The sequence below is a fragment of the Drosophila montana genome, unplaced genomic scaffold (assembly GCF_035044405.1).
Source record: "Drosophila montana isolate Dmon_TW-CO22-7 unplaced genomic scaffold, ASM3504440v1 contig_2178_1, whole genome shotgun sequence".
In the NCBI taxonomy this organism is placed as follows: domain Eukaryota; kingdom Metazoa; phylum Arthropoda; class Insecta; order Diptera; family Drosophilidae; genus Drosophila; species Drosophila montana.
In genome coordinates this window covers 1,631,083-1,654,858 of record NW_026997075.1, presented here as the reverse complement: position 1 = coordinate 1,654,858, position 23,776 = coordinate 1,631,083, and the positions used below count along the sequence as shown (strand labels likewise).

Genomic DNA, 23,776 nt, shown 5'->3' with positions numbered 1-23,776 from the left:
GTTATTGCTAAACTAATTTGTTTTGAATTGCAAATCTATTGATTACAATGCAAACGATTCTCGCATTAGATCTTAACTTAAATTCCAATTTAACAATCTGCATGAGTTGATGTCTCAATTGTTTAAGCCCTGAACTGAATTCAAGTTAAGCTCTTCATGTTGCATTTGTCTAGCAATATCAGACGCTAGAGGCACAGCCTTAACATTATGTGGATGTTTCTAATGAGCCTTGCGGGCTGTCAAAACTGTCGCACTTGATTTGACACGCAAATTTGTTGCGACCTGCTGCTGTTGCTGTCACTTTGCCACATCATAAATCAAATTACACACACACACACACACGTACACTTACACAGAAATAATGTGCTCATATATATGTGTGCGCATATATGGCTGGCTATATTTGGTTTTGCGGCAAATATTTTATTGGCATTACATTTGCATTTTATTTTTACCCGGTTGAAAGTTGCCAGTCCGCAATTTACGTTGTTTATTTCATGCGTGTTTTCTTTCTTCTCCATGTTTGCCATATTTTATAATTATGTTAATTTATTTATTATGCTTAATTTATGTGAACATGTTACTGATGACATCGCCTCGCCTGCCATCGTTGCCAGTGTCCAAAACAAAATGTAATAAATTGCAATATACGCGTAATAATAATAATAACCATATCAAACAGACAATTCAAGAGGAACCCCATTAAATTGGCTTCGTTTCAAGCAACAATAACAATAATTGCGTAACATGGGCCACATACGTGCGCAATTAGTATTTTAATCAAATTGCAACGATATCTATTCAAAATGGCAAACATACTCTTATCTCATTTCCGACTACTGACTGCAAAACAATCAAAGATTTTCAATATTCAAATATTAGAATTCCTCGTGGCCCGAGTAAACAACAAATTTAAATTTTATGCTAGCAAGCTTAACCGTGCGGAAATCTTCTATCGACAAGCCCATCAGAATCTAATGCTAGCAAGCAACAGCTGCACAACCTGCTTTGTTTTCTTTTTTTCTTTTTTTCTCAGCAAATTGAGCATGCTGTTTTTTTGGCAGTCTATTGGTAGAGCAACCACACTGGAGGCCACTCGGCATGCGTCTATTAACTGAAAGCCACACAACGCGGCGTATGCGTAATGCGCAATGGAAGCACTTGCCAGCGAATGCAGAGTGCTTTTTGCAGAAGATGCAGCAACTGGATTCGAAATATTTGGCCAACGTTGTTGCAATTGCTGATACAGCCGAAACATAGACTGCGATAGCAACGACTAGAAATGGCCAGAGCCACACAAATCCCAGCTGCTAGCCAGTGCTGAGCTGCTGCTGCTTCCTCTGCTGCTGCCCACTCTCCTTCTCCCACCGCCTGTGCTGATTTTTCACGTACACGCAATTTTCCATTCGAGCATTTTGTTTGGCTTTGGCGCAGACTATGGCCTCAATAGCCTTGAAACGTGCCACTAACGAACCCAACAAAATTTCGAGTAAGAATAATATAGTCAAAGGTTACTCGACTTGACTATACTCTGATTGAGAAACTGTCTTCATATGATAGCGTATCATGCTAGGTGATGCGCTGATATTATGTATTAGTATTAGTCGAACCCCTTCCTTATGTCCTTGTAATTGGTAAAGATTTACTACCTACTATTTGTAACATATAACATATATACTCTATAATGATTCACTCCTCAAAATCTTGATGAAACTTGTCATGCGTAAAACTCAGCCAAACCACACCAGTATTTGTTAAAGCTGTCATACAATATGTTTAGACATCAGCTTTTGTATTATCGAAGATAAGTATTTAAAGCAAATTCATCTATTCAAAGTGTTATTGTGCTCCTCAAATTGAACACAATACACAGCTCCTGGTATAATATTGACCTACCAGGGAACTAAAATGATGCTGAATTAGAAGTCTACTTTTTAATCTTTGTTTTTATAGAGAGTCAACACTAACTGCATTCCGCAGGTAAATTTATAATGTTAGTTACTTTAATTTTAATGCTTTTAATATGGTTGGTTTTAATTTGCATCAGAGTGGAACAACTACATGCCAAAAGTTTTGATGGCTCTGAGTGAACCTAGAGAGATAGCGCGTAAAATAGGGAGAAAGAGTGATAGAGAGAGAGAGAGAGAGAGAGAGAGAGAGAGAGAGAGAGAGAGAGAGGGGGGAGAGAGAGATGGAGAGCAGTTCGACTTGACTGGCGGGCAGCATTCAGTGTCTTTCATATATGCACAACTTGATTATAAACCCTTTATGCAGGGTATATAAAAAATAAAAGCGTTTTCAAGCCGAGCTTCGGTGGCCATTAATGTCAAGCGTAGTGCAAAAAGCCAAATTGATGTTGCTGCAACGTGGCAAGCAAATTGCGTTTTGGTGCAAGGGGCTACTGCTTTTTGTGTGGGTGTGTGTGTGTGTGTGTGTGTGTGTGTGTGTGTGTGTGCCTGTATGTACATTTCTTAAACATTTGCTTGCTTTTTAATTTGGCTATTTTCATGCGGAGGGCGACAGTACCCTGACCCCAAACAAACACGCATACAGAGCAGAGTTTACACTCAATTTACACACACACACAAACACGTACACACTCAAACACACAACACGCACACACATACAAAGAAACAGAAGGCCGCTGCGGATGCTGCGCATTCATTCCCCCTGCACTTCATTCGTACCATTCGCACTTTTCGCACATTTATCCCCTCGACCAACCCTTTATAACCAAAATAAATCAAGCCGCACAAAAGTATGCTACACATTTTTCATTTTTTTCAACAGTCGTTCAAAAAATTTGATGGCGGTCGCAAAAAGAAATTAATTAAAAAAACACTCACACAAAAGAACCTGTTGTCCTTTGTGATTGCTGTTGTTGTTGTTGCTGTTGTTGTTGTTGTTGTTGTTGTTGTTGTCGCTGCTTGCTTGTTGCTGGTGCTGAGTTGTTGGTCGGTCTGGCTGCGCTTTTGGGGTACGACGTAGTTCTCCAAGTGCAGCAGAACAAATTCATTTATGTATATGCATATTTAAATGTTTGTTTGTTTGTACGTTTCCCGCTTTGTTGATTTCTCTCCCCGTATTTTTTTTTCTCTCGCATTATTTTGGTTTTCATTTCGCTGTTTGCCATTCAAATGGAAATTAATTAATTTGCAGCGCCTTTAACGTGAGTCAAACGACCAAACGACCGCCGACCAAACATGTGGTTACGTTTGTCCCTGGCCATTGGCTGGGTCGATTGGGGTCGCTCGGTGGAATGTTGTTTACTTAGCCGCATCGGTGTCAGGCTACCAAAAATCGTTGTTGCTCTCTAATTGTTTGAACAGTCACATTTAGTTGTTATTGTTGTTGCTGCTGTTGTTGCTGCTGCTGCTGCTGTTAGTTGGCTCTTGTTTGTTGTTTGGTTTTAGTAATGAGTTGAATTACATATTCCAAGCCGTGAGAGGTGTGGCCAAGCGTATGGCACAAGCTGATGTCGCTTTTGTACTCATTTGCATTGAACAAGCATTGATTTTTGGCCATTTTGCAAACAATATCTACAAATGTCCTGTCCCTTCCAGTCCCTACACGCACGTATTTATAAAATATTTATTCAAAATTTACATTTTGTAATATCAGAGTTTCGTAATCTCTGCTGAGGAATTTAACTTATTCATTATCATTTAACTTATTCATTTGCATTAAATGCAATATTGTTTATTTTCTTAATGTGCATTTTACAAAGTTCTTCAGGCATTTTCTATTGTGCTTAAAATATTCAATTACGTTGACTATGTAATATTTAACATACATACGTAAACGTGTGCATTTATCGCCACTGCTTTTATTTAATTAAAACCCAATTGTGTTAACCGCAAAAGTCGATTACTATTAAATTTAAAAAATGAGAACAAAAAATCAAATAGTCTTTGATGTAGCTTTTTGTTTCGAGATGACCTCAGCTAGGACATGACAACTAGATTAATTCCAATTGTTAAAATTACAATATAAATTTATTTTAATTTATTTTAGACATTAAACAATTTGCTTTAATTTGCCTAATTCTACGCCTTCAACTTCTTAGAGTCTATTAAAAAACATATTTTGAGCTCACTTTTTGCTTGCGGTCTTGTGTAGAGATTGACATGTTATCAATACTTCAATTATTTCATATTTTTTTTGTGTAATTTAACATTTTACAAGCAAAACAAAGTGCTCCCCAAGGCATTTCAATTTGATTCAATGTGGAATACATTTGTGTAGAACATATTCGAAATATGATTTGCCTAAGCAGAGCAGCATAAACAGCCATTTGATAGAATTTGTGTGTACAACCAAGATGGTTGCTAATGGCAAATTGATAAGCGTTGCCGATAAGCATGCACAATGGAGGGCATTCATAGGGCAACTGGGAGCATCGCAACGGTTAAGTCAGTTCATTACAGTTCGGTTTGGTTCAGTGTATTCGATTACAGAACCTTCCTGATTAACGATATGAAAGAGGAAGCGTGACCCTCGCCTCGATCGCACTCGGTTAATGAGATTTTGCGGCAAATGAGTTTACAAATGTGGGCAGCGCTCCAGCCCAGGCGCCAGGCTCGCCCTGACATCGCTCCCCCGTCCACGTTCCGCAGACAAGGCAGTCTCTCTAAAAGCTGACCGAGTGCTGGCAGTTAATGCAGCTAATTGAATTTAGATGCGATTTATGTTTCAAAATGCAATTTACTCGTTTTAATGGCAGGACACAAGTCAGACAGGGGACAAACAGGCAATATGAGACATACACACAGGCAAACACACACACACACAGACGCACATATGCTATTCTCTTACATAAACCAAGGACATTAACACAGATGCGAATCATGATAAACACTTAAATTGTCGATTCGCATCATATTTTTAGGCATCTTGAGTCTCGTGCACTTATGTAAATTAGAGAAGGAAATGTGGCGCATTTTCCAATGCTTACTTTTTTCTTAAAACAAACAGCTATACATATATCAGCGCGAGTAAATGTTCGACTAGATAACGCATGCTTCCAATCTTCTCCATTAAATGGTCAGATCTTATAGACAGGTTTCACATTTTACACAATTATTCTGCGCTCGCCTTGAGTCCTTAAATTTAATTGAATTGTCGCTGGAGTAATGTCTTTCTTTCCTTTGAAATATATAAATACTCTCTTTCATTCGCAGTTCTTATATTTTAAACAGCTCAACATGTCTAAGAGTTAGAGACACCAAATTTTTAAGTAAGGTCTCCTAAGCTACGATTTTTGGATGGGTACAGGGCTTCTCTAGTCGAGCGCTGTCGACCTACTTTTCCTTAACTTAATCTCGAAGACTTTAAAAAATCCAGGAACAGTCAGGCATGTAGCTTATTGTGCATTACCCAAAGATACGCCTTGCATTGCAATTATTTTGTTAAATTCCCTAAATGCTTCCAAAATGGAAAATTTGTGTTAAGGCTTTGTGGCATGGAGTATGCCCTAGTCGGAAACTCTCTTCTAAAGTACTGGTACTTGTCTTTAGGCAAATCTACTCATTTATTCTACCCGCAGCTGAAACTTGCTCTCATCGTTAAGCAGCTTACCCGTTAACAAGCTTATTGTTAGCAGCCCTTATAAGCCCTATAAGTAGGCCTTGCCCCCACCTCTCACAACTAAATGCGAATCGCAAGTGTACTTGTCTAGTAAACGTTTCTTGATTTGAGTAGTGTAGTCAAAACGCTAAAAGTCCGTATGCGCAACGGGCTTTGACTGCATTTTGAGCACTTTGAGTGCAAATTAATGAATCAAAAAATGGCGCTTTATTTGTATATGCAAGCAGTTGCTTGATAATATGCACAAATATGACTGCAACAGACACACGCGCACACACACAGACGCACGCACCCACACACATACTCTTGCATAATTTTATTGACTGTTGTTGCTGCTGTCTGTAATTGGTACTTGACTCAAGTTGGCAACAAATTGTTGGCGCTCACAACTCTCGGCGCCAAGTTGATCCACTTGGCTTATAAGAACACAGCTAATGTGCGCGTTTGTTGTTTTTATTTTTTCATTCTACATTTTATATGCATACGTATATGTTTGATATGTTTATAATTAAATGCCGCGTGCCCATTGAAACTCAGTGAACAGGCAAAAAGTAGTTTAGTCGCGTTTACCCAGTATCCAGCGAGCCATACAAAGCATACACAGACGTGTGTATATCAAAAGCTAAATATAGTTGGCCAATAAACAGAAGCAGCAGCGAGATAAATAGATAAGTATATAAAGAGGCTGGCATAGATACATAAAAACATTTGGCCACAACTAACAAATGGGCCTGGGCCTGAGCCTGGGCCACAGCCTGCGCCAAGGCCCATGGGCTGGACCTTCGGTCCTTAAATGGCTGCAAAATTACAAAGTAAGAATAAAGGGTAGGGGGCTGCTCGAGGCCCAACACGAGGGCGGGCCACTGCGAGGGACAATTGTGCAGCGGCCCAGTCTTAATTCAATTGTTTGTAACGTTGCCGGGCCATTTAGGGCTAAATGCCTGCTAACACAAAATGCCCATTAAAGGTGATGTATTGCATTCACATACATACACACATACATACATTAGTGTATGATAGCAAGGATGGACCAAAGGACGCTGTGCGGTTAGTGGAGAAAGCGTGGGGCTTTTCAGTTTGTGGGTTGCCATTAACATTTTTTTTTTAGAGAATTATAACAGCTACATCAATATAATAGATTAGTATAAATCAGTATAACAATATATATAAGAGTCTCATAAATAATTGCAAGTAATATAATTAATTTATCAGCCTAATGCAATATGCCAATAAATATGAATTACTATAGCGATTGCCTTACTATGCGATTCTCACGAATTCAAGTAAGTCGTAAAGACTTTACTGATACTATAACGAGTGAGCAGGCGAAAGATAGAGAAAGCAAAAGTGATAGAGCAAGTGAGACAAAACCGAATGATTGAAAAATGTTAGAAAAAACAGGAATTCGATATTATATAGATCGAATATCGAGAAGATATTAATCATAACGAACTCATAGTATGAACATGCACATCATGAGAAATAAAAGAAATTCAAGTAATAGTCATCATATATGTAAATTTACCTCGAGGTGTGTGCATGGCGTAGGGGTATACGTGAAACTGAGGTGTTTTATTCAGGACACGTGGCGTATACGCATTGTAAGCAGAGCCTATTAAAAAGTGTAACTAAATGCTCGGCCTGACCAACAACGCATGTCTAAACGAGTTTTAAATAACACTCACGCACAGACACACATGCACACACACACACAAATATGCAGAAAGAGAGAAAAAATCGAGCGATAGGTAGAAGAGGAGAGAAACAAAGTAAAAAAAGACCCAACTTATAATATGTTTGCTTAGCCTATTTGACAAAAATGACTTTGTGACACAAAAGTTTGAACTGACACTACAAAATCTCCACCAAAGCAACAACCACAACAACAACAAAAGCAACAAACAAATGGAAAGAACACATCATTTAGCCTTTTGCCCGTATTATTTTAAATATATGTGTGTGTGTGTGTGCTACTTTGCGTGTATGTGTGTGTGTGTTTTCGAGTGAATGTGTATCTTTAGGTGTGTGTCAGCGGATGTGAGTGTGCTTATATGTGTGTGCGTGTGGGTGTGTGAATGAAACGTGGCAAAGGAAAAATTATTTTTACAATTTCAATGTCAACGCGTTGAGGCCCAAACACGCGCGAAGGCCGAGTGCCCAGATTCTCTCCGGGGGCCAGTTAAGGAATGGGTGTGTGTGTGCGTGTGTGGAAGGGAGGAAGGGGGTCTGCAGCGGTCACTGGTGGTTGGCCACAGGCCAACGGTTGGCATGAGTAGCCGTAACCGTAACTGTAACTTACTAACGTCAGTGTTGACTGAACTAAAAATACGTATACGACACGAGTTCAAACTGTTTGCGCTGCCTGCCGCAGGGCTTTTGTGGCAAGGGGAGGCACGGCGTGGCGTGGCGTGGCGTGGCGTTAGAGGTAGAACTTAAATTACAACAAGCTCAGCTCGGCGTGTGCAAACAAATGCCGCTGGCGGCTCAGGCACGCCCAACGGACTTTAAGCCAAGCCCGAGCGCGAAAAATAGCACAAAAAATCAAAAAAATCAAAAGGAAAAAAACCTTCAACTGTATAATGCGAATAGGAAGCTGCCACAAAATGATTTGCCAGCGTACGCATAGAGTGTGCGCAAGCGGAGGAGAGTGCGCTGGTGGCCAGAGGGCGTTAGATATGAAGGCCTGAAGAGTGACGTGGCCAAGTGACGGCGGAGGGCGGCGGATGACGGCACTGAGCGGCCTCGCGTCAATACCGCATTAAAAAATCATTTTCAATAACGCGTTCAGCTGCAGCGCCTCACACACACACACACACACACACACACGCTAGTTGATTGTTTGCATTTGGTCTGCATTGTCAAGCACTTGGGGCATTTGGGGCGTGCCCCGCAAAACGAAGTCGCAGCGACTTCAAAGCCCAAGCCGCCAACTGTCAGCTGCAGGCGCTGATATGTGGGCGTGGCCCGTGTGCGCGCCGCAGTATGCAATTGTTTTTAGCCAGCGAATTGAACGAAATTCGATAGCTTGTTAAAATCAAAGTGAGGGAAGCCAGCCAATTTGGCATTATCAATATGGGCCGCGTTTAAAATTAATCATTTTTCAGACTTTATAAAGTTGAGCAAAAGAGCTTTCACTTATCCTATTGCATTGGAATTTGCAGAAAATTTCAATCTATTGAGCCGAACATTGAAAACTTTCAAGCAATCAATCAAATTTGTTTCAGTAAACTTCTTATCGAGCAGCTGTTTCTATTTTGCATAGCAAATAGCGATGTCAATCAAGAATATATGAAAAAACTTAAATCCTGATTTGAATTAAAAACAAAATTCTAGACAGGAATTTGGTTCCATGCGGAAAACGTAAATAATTTCCAATTTTTCTGGGATTTGCGTGCTTCATATTTATTTAATATTAACTATTTATTATGTCAATTTGTGTCTGGCTGCATTTTGCTGGCCAAGTGTGCACATTAGTTCCAACTATGTGAGCCCACAAGTAATAAAAAATAAAATATATCTAAAACAATATAGTATGTTGCCTTCAAGGACAGAGCGCAAGCTGTTGCTGTTGCTGTTGCTGCGGCTGTGGCTGTTGTTATTGTTCCTGATGAGGTTGACAACAATGGCCGCCATTTTGTGTTCAATATGTGGAGACGCCATCTTGTTGTTAATGTTTTGTGACAACTGCCGTTGTTGTTGTTTCAATTGCTATTGTTGTTGTTCTGGTTGCTGTATTGAAACTTGTCTAATTGCATTGCTCAAGGATAAGCACGATTAACAATAGAAAAACACGCGTGTCCTGTGTGCAGAAATGCGTGTTTCTGTGCGAGGGACAATAGAGAAAATGTCAAGTTTAATTGTTTGCCTGTCATTAGCGCACACACACCCACACACACCCACACACACAGACACACACCCACACACACCCACACAGCCCGACACAATTATATACAGACTCACATGGGAGCCGCGCATTTTGCTAATTTTATACAATTAAATTTGCTTTTCATTTTACCCCACATGCAAGTGGGCTGTGTGAGTGTATGCTTATAGAAACAAAAGAATCAAATTCTGTTACAATAAATTTCGCTGCGTGTGTATTTGTGGCAAGCTCTCTCGAGCGAAGCACTTAAACAGCCTCACGCTCGGTTGAATATGTTTTGATTAAGCCAAGTAGAACGAACACATTTTAGCCCGGCCCGGCCAGGCCGTGCCGGGCTAGGCCAAGCCCGTCCAAGCCAGGACGAGCTGAGGCGAGGCTAACAGGGTCGGGTTGGGCAGGGCTTGCGGCTGCTTGGGTAGCCAGGACACCCAAGAGCCCAGCCAGTACTCACAGTGTTTTCTCTCTTTCCCTCCGCCGCACTTTCACGTGTACGTGTGAAAGTGATTCTGTGTGTGTCCGTGTGTGTGTGTTTGTATGTGTTTGTGTGTGTTTTGTAAATGTGTGCGTTTGTGTTTGTGTACGTGTGTGTTGGTTTGCGCATTCGGTTGGCACGTTTATATACTCCAACGACCAAACAAATGACGGACTCACAGTCACCCACAGTCAGCAGCAGCAAAAGCAGCGGCAGCAGCTGCAGCGGTAGCAGCGGCAGCAGCGACCGCTGCTGGTCAGGCTGAGGCCGTTGTGTGAATGCCGTCGACGTCGTCATCGCTGCTGCTGCTGTTGCTACTGCTGCTGCCACTGCTGATGATGTGCGTTTTTATATTTTCCTTTAAATGGCAACTAAGTGGGGCATGGAAGGGGTGCTCATATATCAAGTCGCACGCACGCTATCGCAGCGACAGCCTAACACACTGTGCACTGTGCACAGTGGGCCATCAATTTCACAGCTGGCCAGTTATAGTCGATGCCACTGATTGACCTGACAGTTTATGTCGTATCTTATTCGTGACTGTAACGTAAACTATTACACAACACTTGAGCAATTAACGGCTAACTGAGCACAAATGCGGGCGACAAATACAAACTGACTCATTTACTTGGCCAACTGAACAGCGTGGATCCGCTTTCAAGAACCAGCCAGGTGTATTTAATTGTGTTGACAGTAACAACGTATATTGCCTGCCATAATACATACAATACAATAATAATAATTGCACATTTCAATAGACACATGATTTCAAGTGGAGCTATTCAATCGTATTGCCAGGCCCAATAATAGAATTGGAGCTTGCAAGCCTTTTCGAGAGGAAATCATGACTACAATAAACTGTTGCATAAGTTTATTGTTAACTGCCCAGTTAAGTTGTAAATATGTTCACCTGTGCATATGGCTAGCAATCTTTTTTGTCTAATCGAGGCAAATAAATAAGTTAAGTTTGAGCAAACTAATGAACGTGGAAGGGCGGCAGTCGTACCACAATGTGTCTCAAATTCTTGGCTTTAAATTTTATATATTCAATTCTGCTAATCCAAAGAAAAACTTAAGATGGTTCAATACACGGATCGAACCAGAACCCAGCCTTAAGGATTTCCACAGCTTTGAACCCAGGCATTGGCATATTCAATTTATAATTGATAATTGCCCTTTGGAATAATAATATAAATATACAAAAAGGGGGCTAAATTTGATTTTTTCCCAAAATTGGCATCCACCAAAAATAAATGCCTTTTTTGGGGCCTAAGTTATAAATGCTTTGGAGCTGAATCTCCCTCAAAAGAGTTTAATTTTAAGCCAAACAATTTTGGGTTCGGCTATTTTTTGGACACATAATTTGTTTTGGGTTCATAGTCAAAAATAAATCAGAGGTCGCAGCTTGAGCCGCTTAGGTTTAAATCCGATTTGCTGCCAAGGTAAAATAAATACTTGACTTTAAATTCAAATATACTTATCTATAGCATAATAATGAATAGTAAGAATATCACATATTTCTAGAAAATTTCAAAATGGAATACATTTATTTGAAATGAAGCACTTGAATACGCTGAAACAATTCTGAGGACATGCTCCATTCAAGAGGTTGCCACTGTGCTATTATATGATTATGTATTACATACTACTCACACAGCCATATATAGATATATGTTTAAATATGTATACGTCTGCATCTGTATATGTATTTGCATGAATGTATGGCCACGCAATGTGGGGTCTTGCCGAGTCTTGTTTTATTTTCAGTGTTCAGCGGGTTTGGGTGCCTTTGGGGTTTCGGTTTTCAGTTTGACTTGACATGCATCAGCATCATTATTTTGTGCTTTTAATGTTTTATTTAGCCCGGTTGCCAACAGCTATACGGCAATACATCGCATACTCACAGCCAGACTGAGGAGGCCTACTGGACGTCAAAAGCTGTGACGTAGGCGCTGCCGGGAAGGGGGGCCTATGAGGATCCGGTTGGGACTAACTGTCTGGGCGTATGGCTCAGCGCTAAGCGATTCGTTGCCTACGTGCCGTTTGCACTCATTTTGTGTGTATGTGTGAGTGTGATGTGTATATACATTGTTGTGTGTGTTGCGTGTGTGTGCTATTTGCAGCGAAACACTCAAACAACATTTAAAAAGGCCTCATTTTCATGAGCTGTTGGTGTTACGTGTGTGTGTGTGGGTATGTGTGTGTGTGTGTGCGCGGCACTCGGCACATAATTGTTTGAAACAAATGTAGTGCACATACACAGACAAGCACACAAGCACACACTCACATACCGCATACACACATAAGTATATGCATGTGGGTAACACGTGGCAGTGTGTGATATTTTATTAGGCCATTCAGTTAGTCAGTCATTTAGCCAGTCAATCAAACTGGGCGGCCAATTAAAGTTTTACTGCTCGTTGACCAAACAAAAGCGCATCAAATGCTTGGCTAAGCATTGGCACAGACAATGAAACTGGAACCTATAAATATCTAATGATTTAACCGCTTATCCACTTCGAAATTCCCCGGAGGATATGCACACGCACACGCACACAGACACACGATGGATATATACTGAAGCAGACTAAGCGCTTACGGATGCGGACGCGGATGCGGATACGGTTGAGGATATGGGATATGGGTAGATACTGATAAGCAGAAGGTTGTAAATATACGCACTAATCAACATTAAGAGCTATCGGCTAGGCCTAATGTCAGCCTGCTCTTCATAGATCTTTGAGTGCTAAATGCGCACATTACGTATACGCCAAGTGGCTCGCTTTGTTGCAGGCAGCCACAACAATGGTGCGAAACGTACTGAAAACTTTCATCTGCCCACTTATGGGTACTTGTGTGTTTATGTGTGTGTATGTGCTCCAATTTTGCTTGAGTGTGCGTGTGCGTGTGCGTGTGCGTGCGCGTGTGTGTGTGTATGCAGCAGTCAGGTGTCAAAATCGAAGCCAAGGCTTCTCGTTGCACTCAATTTACATGTGCCCTCAAGTACGCTCACGCACTCACGCATAAACACGCACACACACGCACTTGACAAGAAGCTGCTGCCACTTGGCACAACTCACTCTTGATGCTGACGAGATAATTTTGTTGTTGTTGCTAGGGCCCAAAAATAGCACATGCATAAACAGAGACGCAAGCATGTAGGGATAAACATTTGGATTAGTTGACGAATTTATTGTGCACATGAAATAACGCCTGAGAGATAATGAAAAGGCCACTTGCTTAGCTCAACTCAAAGGGAAAACCAAAATCTTGAATCTTGAGAACCACTCACGAGAGTTGACTGTGGCTCTGTCCAATTCACAAATAGCATACCAACAAGGTTGAAACGTTTACGAATGCCTTGCCGAAAAGAATTCAATAAGCAAATCCACTTCTGGGACTCAAGGCGAAATAGCAGTCAGGCTTGAGTTTATAGTTTTCCAGGAAGCGGAAATCAATTTGTCGAAATTCAAAACCTGTTTCATTTAATTTCACATTGACTGCATACTTCAAGCTAATTGACTCTTGCCAAATATTTATTTGGCTTGCAGTTCTTTTTCGCATCAACTTGTCAGCAAAGTGCTAAAATGGGGCAAATGCCACTTGCATAAGTCGGCAACAGCTTATCGGGCGATCTGGCAGGCCTGGCTGAGAAATTGCATATGCATATGGAGTCTAGTGTTGGGCTTGTCGTATGCATGCACCTTGCAGCACTGAAATCTCTGTAGATGTGTGTGCTTCGAAGTCATGGGACACCATGCACAATGTGCACTGGTTGTGGCATAAAGTCATCTTCGAAAGTAATTAAAATGTTTAATTAGTTTTCATAACATTTGATATGTGTCAATCCGCAACGTTGTGTACCAGAAATGTGAATTGTTACCCAACACTGTTATTTCATCAGTTGATATCAGAGCTGTAGTGGAGCAGGAAAATTATATATATTTTATGTTAATTAAAAGTTGATGACTTTTTGAAGGAGAGCAAAACATGGGCACACATCAGTTATCAGTGTTGTGTAACAGTTAATCAGCAAATTCAATTATTAAAGGTGTTTTAAATGTCTAACACTGAACGATTCTAGATGAAACTTAGATTTATTTTGAGGAAAGTACACTAAAATACTTAATGTGGTTATTCTAAGATGAATATTACGTTTTTCGATGTCGAGATGTATCGAGATTAATAAATCGTTGCGCAATACTCAACAGATTCGCAAATCGCAAGCAATGACGATAGATATAGCATATGTTTTTGTTGGACAGATAACTAACTTGTGCTTTCTGCTCTGTTGTTGCAGGCCTATCCGAACCGAGATATTACGAACATTGTGGAATCATCGCACTATCAGAAGATTGGCGGCTGGTGTCGTCAGGGCTCTTTGAATGCGGCCAAGTGCAAGGGTGCCCATCGCTGGATCAAGCCATTCCGTTGCCTGGGTAAGTAGCAGCTGGATGAGCCTTCCGTTTTTTGGACGGCCGCCACCAATGTGAACCATCTGCTTTCTATATTCCACAAATGCTGCGAACCAACTGGCAATTTGGCAACTCGTTTGGCTTCAGAAGGACCATTCCAATCGGACGCGCTGCTGGTGCCCGAGGGTTGCCTCTTTGACCACATACACAATGCCTCACGCTGCTGGCCCTTTGTAAGATGGAATCAGACCGGAGCCGCCGCCTGCCAGGAGCGAGGCATGCAGATGCGCAGCTTTGCCATGCTCTTGCCCTGCGGTATTTCGCTCTTCTCGGGAGTTGAGTTCGTCTGCTGCCCCAAGCACTTTAAGAGTGAGTAGCTGACTCCAGCTGAGGCGCATAATATTGTTGACTCACTGTCATTTTTCTGCTTCTGCTTCTGCAGCCGATGAGATACGCGTGAAGAAGACCGATATTCCTGTTATGCCGCCAGCACAGCTGAACAGTGCCAACGAGGAGCTGAGCGTGAATGAGGACGATGACAGCAACGACTCGAACTACTCGAAGGATGCCAATGACGATGAGCTCGATGATGAGGATGACCTGATGGGCGATGACGAAGAGGACGAAATGGTCGCCGACGAGGCAGCCACGGTGGGCGGCACTGGCGCTGCCAGCGATGCCAATAGCAGCGCCCTGGACGACATCAATGCCGAGTACGAGAGCGGTGAGGACAGCGACAACTACGAGGAGGATGGCGCCGGTTCTGATAGCGAAGTGGCCGGCATTGCCGATGTCTGGGATTCCAATGGCAGCTCAAGCGGTGCCAAGCCCCCCCTTAAAGCACCCGCCCTGGCCTCATCGCCCGCAAGTCTGACCGTTGCCGAGCAAGTGGGTAATAAGCCGTCTTTGCTGAAGCAGGAACTGTCCACTGGCACACCGCAGCTGTCCGCCGCTGCTGCAGCAGTAGCTGCAGGTGTGCCAATTGGCGCACCACCATCGACGGCACAGCCCACCTCAGATCCGTATTTCACCCACTTCGATCCGCACTACGAGCATCAGAGCTACAAAGTAAGTCAGAAAGTAAGTGTTTTCGATGAGGGCGCAGGTTTATTTATCAAACAAAAAAAAACGTATTCTAAACAAAGGAAGCTCAACAGCGCCTTGAGGAATCGCATCGCGAGAAGGTCACACGTGTCATGAAGGACTGGTCCGATCTTGAGGAGAAATATCAGGATATGCGTCTGGCCGATCCAAAGGCAGCGCAGAGCTTTAAGCAGCGCATGACCGCACGTTTCCAGGTTTGTCCCCCGATCCCCCCGCCCCACCCCTACCAACCCACCTTACATCCGGCCACAACCACCCAAGCCCCAACCAACCCAATCCAATCCAACCAACCTGTCACAAGTTTTATTGTCTGTTTTTTTCTGGCTATCTCTATCTCTGTCTCACGCACTAACTCACTATCTGTATAAAAAGAAAAAGATGAAAACTATGTACATATGTATATGTATGTATATCGAACTACTTACATATATATGTACATACCTTTATGTATGTATGTATGTGTGTGTGTCCGTCTGCGTCTGTCTTCTAGGAGGGGGCACACAGTTGTGTCTGGCTCCAACTCGAAGCCTTGGCAAAACCATGCGCCCCCTTTAAGTAGCTATTCTCTATCTAGTCACCATCATTATCATTTCTATATTCTATAATCCATATTATCATTATCATTAACACTATCATTATGATTATCATTAGTGTTGGTTTATCATTTGCCTAAGTTAACAGCACAATATCAATGCACCTGTCGCTTTCCACTTAATGATTGTAGCCGTACCTAACATACGACTTCTGCCTGAAATTATAATTTCCTTAACTTTGTATCTGTATGTATGTAGTTGTAATTCCTACTCTCTGTGTATCCATGTATGGCAAATGGGAGCGAAAGAGGCATCAGATTGTAATCATAAAAATGATGATAATAATAACAATAATAATAATAACAGCAAAGAAGCATTATGATTTATGAATCATACTCGTTATAACGAAAGCAAAACCCACCACAAGTACAGCAAACAACTATCTACAGAACATCAAAAAAACAAATGAAAGAAAACATTTATTTATTGTACTCAAAAAGTGCTTAAGTAGTTGAACTGATTGGCTTTATAATGTACTCGTATAACCCTTAGTTTTCGACGCATTTTCATTTCTGTCCAATAATCAATTAGCGCTAACCAAAATCAAACCCAACTAACAAACCAACTAACTCAACAAAACTCAATAGAAACAAATGAATGACTCTTGCCCTCTCTCTCTCTCACCCACTCACCCACACACACACACACACACACACACACGCGCGCGCGCAAACTCTGTATGTGTATAATACATATAAGTGCATACTCAGCTATAATCAAATGCCGCTTAAATGCTAAACCAAAAATCAAATGCCTCAAATGCTGCGCTTTCTGCATTAGCATAAACCTAAAAAAAAAAACGTACAAATATATCAATTCATAGAATGCATTAGTAAGGAATGAATCGCCTATATAGTTATGTACATAATTTGCATATATACTCATGCCTATATAGAAAATGTATTATTGTAGATCTTAAGAACCTAACTCCAATTCAACCTCATGTCAAAACATACTCCATTGGGTTGCCTGACTGTTGCAACTTTTGTCAATCGATTCAGTTTCCGATTCAGATACATGACTGTTATTTGCCTTGATTTAAGCCCATTCATGATGTTATATAGAGCATAGAAGATGTTGGGGATTGTTTGTATCATTCATTGCATTTGCAATTCACAGACTCGATCTACTTTTTCTCTGCACAGTATTGTGAAACGTTCGCAGCACTTATCGAACGATCTATAATCCCCCACCCACTCACACACACACTCACACAGACACACACAAACTTAACTAAGGACAAGCTATAGCCAAGAATTTGTACAATTTAGCCAAACGTTACTGTACTTAAAAAAAAACCAACGAAACATAACTGCATTCGAAATTGAAATCGATAAATTGTTATCGATAAATCAAACAATCCAAAGTTTTAAAAAATTCAACTTCATGCTGATAATCTTTCTCTCTTGGTGTGCAATACGTCTTTATATGGGAATGTAATTTTAGACTTCTGTTCAGGCACTCGAGGAAGAAGGCAACGCCGAGAAGCACCAGCTGGCGGCCATGCACCAGCAGCGCGTCCTCGCCCACATCAACCAGCGCAAGCGCGAGGCCATGACCTGCTATACCCAGGCTCTAACCGAGCAGCCACCGAACGTGAGTATCTCCAGCCGCCTAACCCGAAAATTATTATTTATATTGCTGTCGTTGTTGTTTTTGTGAATGCAGGCACATCATGTGGAGAAGTGTCTGCAGAAGCTGTTGCGCGCCTTGCACAAGGATCGGGCTCATGCCTTGGCCCACTATCGCCATCTATTGAACTCGGGCGGACCAGGTGGGCTAGAGGCGGCTGCATCGGAGCGACCACGCACCCTGGAGCGCCTAATTGATATCGATCGTGCTGTTAACCAGTCCATGACCATGCTAAAGCGCTATCCTGAGCTGTCGGCCAAGATAGCGCAGCTGATGAACGATTACATTTTGGCGTTGCGCAGCAAGGATGACATACCCGGCTCATCCCTGGGCATGAGCGAGGAGGCAGAGGCTGGCATACTGGACAAGTATCGCATTGAGATCGAGCGCAAGGTTGCCGAAAAAGAGCGTCTCCGTCTGGCCGAAAAGCAGCGCAAGGAGCAGCGCGCCGCCGAGCGCGAGAAGCTGCGTGAGGAGAAGCTCCGCATGGAGGCTAAGAAGGTCGATGACATGCTCAAGTCGCAGGCGGCCGAGCAGCAGCAGCAGCAATCCCAGCAGCAGCAGCAGCAACAGTTGCAGGACAGGAGCAAGGAGCTGAAGGGTCCTGGCGGCTTGGTTACCGTGCCCAATCTTAACATCGATACAACAAAGAGCGAGAAGGACCTAGCCGATGCCGAGTACGCCGAGGCTACGGTCAGGTTAGTTACTCTTAATCACGCCTCTCCCCTTTTTACAGATCATCTAACATATTTTCTCTCCTCTTCCCCGCTCGCGTTAACACTCAGCACCAAGGTGCAGACCGTGTTGCCAACAGTGGATGATGATGCCGTGCAGCGCGCGGTGGAGGATGTGGCCGCCGCAGTGGCCCATCAGGAGGCTGAGCCGCAGGTGCAGCACTTCATGACCCACGATCTGGGCCACCGTGAATCGGTATTTGTGCTGCAGCGTTCACATCTCACGTCGCATCTGCCTAAAGCCTATCCTCTCTCGTTCTCCTTACAGAGCTTCTCGTTGCGACGTGAATTTGCGCACGCGCACGCGGCCAAGGAAGGACGCAACGTCTACTTCACGCTCTCCTTTGCCGGCGTCGCCCTAATGGCTGCCGTTTTCGTGGGCGTGGCCGTTGCCAAATGGCGAACATCTCGCTCGCCGCACGCTCAGGGCTTCATTGAAGTCGATCAGGTATCAGACCAAGCACATCTCTACACGGAGAGAGAAAAGAGAGAGCTTTGTACCATATGAGATCATTTCTGCACGCTCTTTCGTATAACATTGTGCAACACGTAGAGAAGCATTGCGGATATAAGCATGTTTGATAAGGGTGGCTAAGGGGAGAACAGATCCTTCGATAAAACGATTAAAGTTTATGGGGAGCAAAGCATTAACTTAACAGTAAATATTCGACCAGGAAATACCCCATACACATATCCGAGGAGTCAAATAACTTACCATGCTTCGTCTTACCCCCGCAGCAAATCATGAATATTTTACTCTTGGAATACTTCGGTGTTCATAGTCCGATCTTTATGCAACCTTCATGGCTTTAATTTGACATCCGACTGTGTATATATATAGTGAAAACTCGTCTAACGTTTTTTATGAAGTTTACTATGCAAAACTTGAAGACATGAAACAACTATTTCCTTTGTTAAATACAGATTATTAAATTATTAAATACTATACATAGGAAAATGTAAAAACCGGCAATCTCCCATTCATTAGAAAGGAATACCCTTCAGATAGGAACTCATATTAGGAGGAATGCCCGCCCAATAGGAATGTTTATTAAGAGAGTTTTTACTGTGCTTAATGGTTATGCGTTTGAGGCATTTGCAAACTACTCGCTCTAAGAATGGACCTTTCTCTCTCTCTCTCTTTTGTGTGAAGTATCCTTCACTTACTTCTCTCTCTGTAACACAAATACTCAATAACTCTCTCTCTCTCTCTCTCTTTTACACCTGCAGAATGTAACCACACATCATCCCATCGTACAAGAGGAGAAAATTGTACCCAATATGCAAATCAATGGGTACGAGAATCCAACCTACAAATATTTCGAAGTGAAAGAGTAAACACCTAGAGCAAAAAGAGAAAAATAATAATAAAAATAACAAATAATACAATAATAACGACAACAACAACAACAACAAAATGCATGCACCTAAAAAAGGCAACAACAATCAGCAAGAGCATGGCACATCACTAAAAAAAATAAAAGAAAAACAAACAAAAATTAAATGATATTAATATAAACAAAATAAAAATTTTTTTTTGTCTAAAGGACCGCAGTTCCGCAATGTACGTGAAATGTAATGCATCTATATATTAAATTAATGAAAGGCAAAAATATAATGCAAGCAATTAAATTTAAGTATTTAAATGTTTAACAAAATGCAGTAAAATGAAAAAATAAACATCTCTCTCTAGCTCTTTCCCTTTCTCACATTCTGAACGTAAGAAAATGAAAAAATGCTTCAACTGAAATGTAAGAGTTTCATAAGGAAAACGTGCAACACATACAAACCACAGTGAAAAAGGTAATACCTTTCATTTGCAACACACACACATAGACACACAGACACATAAACACATAAACACATAAACACACAAACATACATTACTTGAGGAGAAAGAAAACATTTGCTAAAAGTGAAATTTAAGAGAAACTAAAGAAGTCAAACGAATTGTTTCCTTTCGTACTGTGTTGTTCTTGTTTAGAAAAGTATTAAAAGCTTAAAAGTGTAACGCGAAAAAATTTCAAGCATATTTAATGTAAAAGTTTAATCATACACATACACACCGCGCAACTGGCATCATAAAAATTATTATCAAAAAACCAAGTAAAACACTTGAATTGCAGCGTTTCAAGAAATTTGAGCAGAAGCGAACAATATGAAACCAAATATATATATTCCTAGTCAATACACACTCACCGCGCACACTCACACCAACAAATACACACACACACACACAGTACACAGGCAACAAAGTGTTGCATACTTTGCAGCAAACAAAATGAACTATACAAAATTATTGAGCATAGCAAAAGTTAAAACCTGCGCTGCATGCAAGTTAGTAGTTGCTAAAAATTTAAATGCATTAAGCAAAAGCAAGGCGAATACGTAAGCAAACAACTAAACACACACATAAACACATACAAGCATATACACACTTGCAAAACAGAGCGACACAGACACATGTGAACCTAAGAGCTACCTACGCGTACTAATCTCTATATGAACATATATATATAAATATATATCTATATATATATACATATACATTTACTTTATATGTATGTACATATATATATGTATTTAAGCATATATATACTCACATATACAGCTATATAAATGGCAAAAAGGCAAATTATATATACATATATATGTATATATATACACATATACACATATATTTAAAGAAAAAAAAACGCAAAAACGCAAACGCAAAATGTCCATAAATGTATTTATGTATCTATACACAACACCCAGAAAATAAATAAATATATAAAAGAATTAAATAATGATAAAACTCAGCTATTAAGCCAACCAAATAAAATTAACAAGCAGATAACAAGCAGCAAATTAAGCAACAAAATGCAAAACGCAAAACTCAAAACAAAAAGCAAAGCTAACGGCAAAAGCTCTTTTAGAACATTTTCTCCAGATTTTTGTAACTGGCTTTTGTTTCTTTCAGCACACACACAAACACACACACAGAAGGCACCTTCACACACACACACACACACACCCACACCAACACACAGACATGTGGATTTTGCGCATGCAGCTAGAATTTGGTATATGTTGGCTTTTGTTTATATCAAATAGTTTGATAAATTTTACAAATTTTTGAACTGAAATTATGCAGCCAAAACGGGTACTCGCATGAGTGCATTCATAAGTATACTTATGCTGTAGTCAGGGTTCGCTCGAGTTCTTCAGTTGTACTTCAAGCCGATTGCACAATGGCAGCAGAACAATTATAACGGCAAATTTATATATCAATATATATTTATATATATATATATAGTGTAAAGCTGCATGCGACAGACGGGACAGATAGACAGACGGACTGAATCAAAGCAATTGACAGTGGGACAGATAGGCAGGGCTACAGATAAACCGACAGAAATTGCTAGTTTAATTTTTCAGCTCGATTGCTTGGCAAATATTGGACAAGTGTATGCCGAATGCTTGATTCGAAACGCTTTGTTATTTAATAGAAAGACACACATACACACACGCACACCCACACATGTATGTGTGTGTATACACAATGATATATATATATATATATGTACCCATACAGTTATATATAATCAAAAAAACACGAGCAGATCCAATTTATATAAATGTAATTTGTAGTACATTTTTTGCTATAAATCAAAGTTTGTAACTTTATTTGTATACCTATATAAAGTATATATATATATGTATAAATATATATATATATACATACATATATATACTAATTTGTATTTGATATATATATACATATATATATATTTATGTATATATATAGCAAAACCATAAAGTGAAGCAACAATTATAAATGAGTATATAACTTAAAATAGCACTTGATGTTGATATTCAAGCTGTTTCATATGATTTCTATTCGATTTCCATATGTCTTTGATTTATCATATCTATTAGTTTCTTCACGTCTCGGTTGCATTTCTCAGGCAACTACCACGCCCCTCCCCCTCCTCCACCCACAAGATATTGCTGTGACACCAATATTTCATAACCTCCATCTAGCTAACTGCGCAAACATGGCAGAATGCTTTAAGGCATATATAATAAAGCTTTTCTACGCTCCAAGCAAACCACTAAACGCTAAACATATGTTTGTTTGTTTTTTTTTTTCGCTATACGTAAACACATATACATAAATTATGTCATATTCAGTCCCAAGATCGGCACGTAAGCAGCAAATCGACATAAGTGTTAAGCGAAGTCGTTTATTATGAACGCTGCACTTGAACACCCACACACACTCACACTCACCGACAACACACACACACACACACATACACGTATATATACGCGCACATACACATACACATGGCATTAGAGTATTACAAGAAAAATATATATTTCAAGACACACACTCACAGAAAAAATAAATATAAAAGAAAATCTAACTAGTCAAAGCTTGAATATTTTTTAATTTATTCATTAATATTTAAAAATGACAAAATATATACATATATATAAGAATGCGAGAATGCAACAAAAAAAAAAAAAAAAACAACAATTGATATTTACACTTAGTGAAGCAAAAAGAAAAAGAGAAGAGAAAAATATGAAAGCAAAAATGCAAATGTGTAAGAAATAAACCCCGTCCTGCGTAAATAAAATTAAACATAAAAATAAAAAAAATATCATAAATGAAAAATTTACACAAAATTTAAAAGCAAACATAAACAAATTACAAAAAAAAAAAAAAAATTCAGAAAAAAAAAAGAAAATTGAACAACACACAAATATAAGAAAACGTGTAATAAGTCGCATGTGTTTTTGTCGTAGTCTCATCATAAAAATAAAACAAATGCAAAACCAAAAACAAAAAAAAAATGTGTAATTCTTTTTGTCAACTATGATTTTTGCATAGGTTTGAAATGAAAACGTATAAGAAAAATTTAAATATTAAATGTACTCAAGACAATTGTAATTGCAACAATAATTGTACGCTATATATATTATTATTAATGTGGAAAAGTGTAAACATTGCGCCATGCAGCTGAAAAATTGTAATTGCAATTTAAAATTTTGGAATTTCAAATCTTGAATTTGTCAAACAGATCCCGAGTGCGGCAAGCAAATGCAAAATGGAATATGCAGCTAACAAATTGCAAGAGGAGAAACAAACACACAAAAGCCATGACAAATTATGCATACAAATTGTAAAATGTTTCACAAAAAAAAATGCAAAACCAAAACATACAACTTAAGCAAACAAAACCAAATAAAAAACCAAATGCAAAACAAAGAAAAAAACAACAAACAAAAACTAAATGGCAAACAAAATAATTTTCATTGTATAATCATATAATTTATTTTGAATTTTTGTGTTCTTTTTCGAAATA

General features: G+C 40.1%; 1 protein-coding gene across 6 annotated transcripts in view; it reads left to right on the top strand.

Annotated features, from left to right (window-relative positions):
- The window catches only part of Appl (amyloid-beta-like protein), a 57,647-nt gene extending 37,536 nt beyond the window's left edge, over positions 1-20,111 (top strand). Inside the window, exons 4-12 of one of the 6 annotated variants that reach the window (XM_064680857.1) lie at positions 14,242-14,380; positions 14,507-14,725; positions 14,799-15,436; positions 15,514-15,654; positions 17,500-17,649; positions 17,722-18,383; positions 18,471-18,615; positions 18,688-18,867; positions 19,650-20,111. In XM_064680857.1, coding sequence (XP_064536927.1) covers positions 14,242-14,380; positions 14,507-14,725; positions 14,799-15,436; positions 15,514-15,654; positions 17,500-17,649; positions 17,722-18,383; positions 18,471-18,615; positions 18,688-18,867; positions 19,650-19,757 — 2,382 coding nt within the window. In that variant the 3' untranslated portion in view covers positions 19,758-20,111. Of the gene's footprint in view, positions 1-14,241; positions 14,381-14,503; positions 14,726-14,798; positions 15,437-15,501; positions 15,655-17,499; positions 17,650-17,721; positions 18,384-18,470; positions 18,616-18,687; positions 18,868-19,649 lie in introns of all 6 variants that reach the window. The other 5 variants (XM_064680853.1, XM_064680854.1, XM_064680855.1 and 2 more) reach the window with 5 other exon arrangements.
- The last annotated feature ends 3,665 nt before the right edge of the window (positions 20,112-23,776 follow it).